This window comes from Lolium rigidum, chromosome 3 (genome assembly GCF_022539505.1).
Source record: "Lolium rigidum isolate FL_2022 chromosome 3, APGP_CSIRO_Lrig_0.1, whole genome shotgun sequence".
NCBI lineage: Eukaryota > Viridiplantae > Streptophyta > Magnoliopsida > Poales > Poaceae > Lolium > Lolium rigidum.
Window position 1 is genome coordinate 208,854,014 of NC_061510.1, and position 4,144 is coordinate 208,858,157.

Below are 4,144 nucleotides of genomic sequence, written 5' to 3' on the forward strand. Positions count from 1 at the left end.
CTCTTACAATAGTTTTCTCTAACGACCTCCTTTCTCTCTACTTTGCCGTTCTTTGTATCCATCCCACCAAAAACAGGGAAAAGCACCTGTTGTCCTTACCCAGAATATTAACCGCGTACGACCAGCTTGAATATCAGCCCATGCATCACGCACTACCCCAATGTCTAAATTTAACCATCTGTCCCGTCCATCGTCTCACCAGTGGAAATATTACGCCGTCTCACGGCTCCAGATCAATCAGCGGAGACGTATAATCAGCAAGTGTCTGGGAAGTAGACAGTTTTGGACGCAGTCAACTCCCCCAAGCTTAGCTTATCTACTGTTTTTCCTCAAGCACTACAGCTAACAACTCAGTGTGATAAAAGAACTTTCAACGAACGCATTTGCTCTCATATGATGTAAATACTCATGATATGGACAAGTATTTAGGCAATTCATGGTAGGATACATGCAAATAAAGTCATCTAATAGTTATGTCAATCATGGAAAAGGTACCAACACTATTAATAAGCTTCATGAACATTGCAATCTTGCTGATAGACATGATTCATGATGCTTATTATTAATTTGTTGATATCTTTTCCATGATTGACATAGCTATTAGATGACTTTATTTGCATGTATCTTATTATGAATTGCCTAAGTACTTGTCCATATCATGAGAATATTTACATCATATGAACAAATGTGTTCGTGAAAGTTCTTTTATCGCACTCAGTTGTTAACTGAATTGCTTGAGGACAAGGAATAAGCTAAGCTTGGGGGGAGTTGATACGTCCAAAACGTATCTACTTTCCCGAACACTTTTGCTGATTGATATTTCCTACGTCTCCGCTGATTGATCGTTGGATTGCATGCAACGTGAGACGGCAGCTGATTTATATTTCCCTATTTTGGTGAGACGGATGGACTACCAAACTGGTGGGACGGATGGACGAAAATTTAGACGTATTGGGGGTGGACATTACCATAGCGTGATGCATGGGCTGATGATTCCTAAAATGGCCCAAGCTGATTAAATGCGCGAGTTAATATTCTGGAAAGGTAAGGACAACCAAAGTGCTTTCCCTGTTTTTGGTGGGATGGACCACCAAAAGAACGACGAAAGTAGGGGGAGAAGGGGGAACACGTTCGTTAGAGAAACTTGGTTATTTGTAGGGGACATTGTAGGAGTTCGTTGCTTTTATAGTACTTCTATTTGAGGGAAGAAGAGTTTATTCCTAACCTACGTTAGGGGCCATATCATTGGGCTGGGCCCGATTGGGCCTGCTCCTGGGCCAAAGAGTAGTAGGAGTCCGGATAGGCTGCTGCAAACCCCCCATATAATCTCCCCGCCCGGCTCCTCAAAACCCTCGACAAAATTGGAAGACGAAACAATTCCGATCCGTCGCTTGAATTCGCTGCAGCCGCCTTGCCCCAAGATCGTAAGTCCCAAACCCAACCCATCTTCCTACCTTGAATCCCCTTTCCGTACGATTTGGCTACCAAAAACATCCGCGATCTCATCCACATCGTTTTGGATTCAGCGTTGCGGGAAGGAAGACGAAGAGGATCGATGGCCGGGAAGGGAGGAAAGGGGCTGATCGCGGCCAAGACGGCCGCCGCCGGCAAGGACAAGAAGCTCCCCATCTCCCGATCCTCGCGCGCTGGCCTGCAGGTCCGCACCTCAGAATCCGATTTTTTTTCTTTGTTTCAGATTTTCAGTTCGTTCCCTTGCAGTACGCACAATGCCATTGAAATTTGCGTCTTCTTGTGCGGCGCTTTGTACTATCCTCTCGCGCGTGATGCTTTTCTTTCCTTTTTGTGGTCGTTGTATTCAAAAATAAAAATACGATGTAAATTATTAGGGTTTACATGTATTTCAAGTGCATTCTAATCTGTAGTTGGGACTATCAGTACTTGGAGAGATATGCCTTGTCCAGTTTGGACTTTAGTTGACCACTTAGAGTAAATTAGTAGCCTTGAACATGGAAATAATTAAATTACTATATGTTTTCCTGATTCGAAATTTGAAAAGCAAAGGCATATCCCACCCTTCATGAAAAGAAGGTCTATAAGTTCTTTACAGAGGGAAACGGACAACGCAAAATTTAACCAAATTTATAGACAAAACTGTCAAAAATTACAAACCTAAACGGATATTAATTAGTCCACTGCCGAGATTATTTCACCACTGTTTGCAACTTATGTAGTACTTTTTCTCAGCGGAAATCACGACAATGCACAATCTGCATGCATTCCCTCCTGCCATCTTTTTTTGTCGAAGTCAAACTTTTTAAAGTTTGGCCAAACATATAGATGGAAACATATAAACTTCTACAACACCCCAACTGCATATAATATGAAAATATATTTCATGCTGGTTCTAATATTATCAATTTGGTATTGTGGATGTTAACATTTTTATCAATATTGTTAGTTAAACTTTACAAAGTTTCACTTTGACGAAAAATTGTATATGCACCATATTTTGCCAGGACTCACGAGGGAGTACATGCAAACACCACTATATTTTTTTTTCCGAGATTGCAAACACCAATATATGGCCCAACATTTGCTCTTCTTGGGCCTGTATTGGAATCTAGGACCCTAACTATGGCTCTGAGGGCACAAGCATCATAAACGGCCTTTTGGATTCAGTGCTTTGTAGCTCAGAAAAAAGAATTGGTTTTGCTATTAGGAGGCATGATTTAATTGACATGCCAACTTTTCTGTACTATACGGTGTATTATTATGAAGCACCTGTACGACTCCATCTTTTTTATGTTGTAGATGTTGACCGAAAACACATTTCATAGAACTTTCAGTAGCAAAGTTAAGTCATGGAGGTTATCGGTTTACTTGCTTATTGTGATTTTTTTGGCATGCTTGTCGGGCTCCTGTTATGCTAAGTCATATGCTGCCTTGTGCATTTGGTTTGTCCAAATGGTCTTGATACCAAAGAACACCCAAAGTGTTTGTTTGTTGTATCACAGTTTTCTGAACTTACACCCTGAAGCTGACTACTCGTGTGCATTTTGCAGTTTCCGGTTGGCCGTATCCATCGCCAGCTGAAACAGAGGGCCCAATCAAGCGGCCGTGTGGGAGCAACCGCCGCCGTGTACGCGGCAGCGATCCTGGAGTACCTGACCGCTGAGGTTCTGGAGCTGGCAGGGAACGCGAGCAAGGATCTCAAGGTGAAGCGCATCACGCCCCGCCACCTTCAGCTGGCGATCCGCGGGGACGAGGAGCTGGACACCCTCATCAAGGGCACCATTGCTGGAGGCGGCGTCATCCCCCACATCCACAAGTCACTCATCAACAAGTCCGTCAAGGAATGAGAGCGGCATTCTGTTATCGAGGTGTGATGTGTTGCGTTTGGTTGCGTTTGATCAAACTGGTGTTTGTCTGCTGAATGCTGGTGTGGTTTCTGGTCTTTGAGTGTCTGCTGAATGCATTATGGTCTTTGTGTGATACCCACTGCTAGTTTATGGAACTGAACTTATCAGGCTTCTTCAGTGTTTTTTCTTTTTTGAGAACTTATCCAGTATCTTGCTGCTTTCTCTGTTTATTATTATCGGTGTGCTTTGTTACAAAGCCCGAGGCCCATGCTCGTGGGCTACATGGGCCTCTACAGAGTTTGCCTGCAGCCCTCCACAAATGAATACTTGCATAATTCAGAGTTGTGCATGTAGTTACATACTTACATCAATCAAATTCTCTAAAAGAAAGGAGGAGTTACATCAAAATATCACTCCAGTAAGAGCTGTAAATGTAATACCACATGAACTGAAATCATCGGAGATGGAAAAGGAAAAGAAGAGGGAGCAAAGGAGAAGGCTTTATGACGCCATTGCAGAACTTTTCTGTTTATCTGTCTCAATATTCGAATAGTATGGCATGCCTTCTCTTTTCAGGCCCTATCAATCGGCGGAGAGGAACACGCCTTGTCTCCTCCAGGGAATAGACGTCAGATCTGGATCCTGTACTTTGGTGATGCGTGTAGGTTTTGATTATACATTTTCGATAGCCAGATGCAAAAGAGAGGGACCAACCACCCAAGAACACATTGCAGTCGCACTAGTGACAGTTTGCACATGTAACCATGGGTGGTGGATTCGATCCCTATGATAGCTAGCATGACAAGCAACTCCCAAGGGTTGGA

The 4,144-nt window shown here is 43.2% G+C and overlaps 2 protein-coding genes across 2 annotated transcripts in view; both read left to right on the forward strand.

Annotated features, from left to right (window-relative positions):
• Positions 1-276, forward strand: part of LOC124696001 (pentatricopeptide repeat-containing protein At3g53360, mitochondrial-like) — a 2,131-nt gene extending 1,855 nt beyond the window's left edge. Inside the window, exon 2 of the mRNA XM_047228795.1 lies at positions 203-276. Coding sequence (XP_047084751.1) covers positions 203-276 — 74 coding nt within the window. The remainder of the gene's footprint in view (positions 1-202) is intronic.
• Positions 277-1,555: 1,279 nt separating this feature from the next.
• On the forward strand, positions 1,556-3,320 carry LOC124698890 (probable histone H2A variant 3). Its single transcript, XM_047231286.1, has 2 exons — positions 1,556-1,657; positions 3,024-3,320. The coding sequence occupies exons 1-2, from the start codon at positions 1,556-1,558 to the stop codon at positions 3,318-3,320; spliced, it is 399 nt and encodes a 132-aa protein (XP_047087242.1).
• The last annotated feature ends 824 nt before the right edge of the window (positions 3,321-4,144 follow it).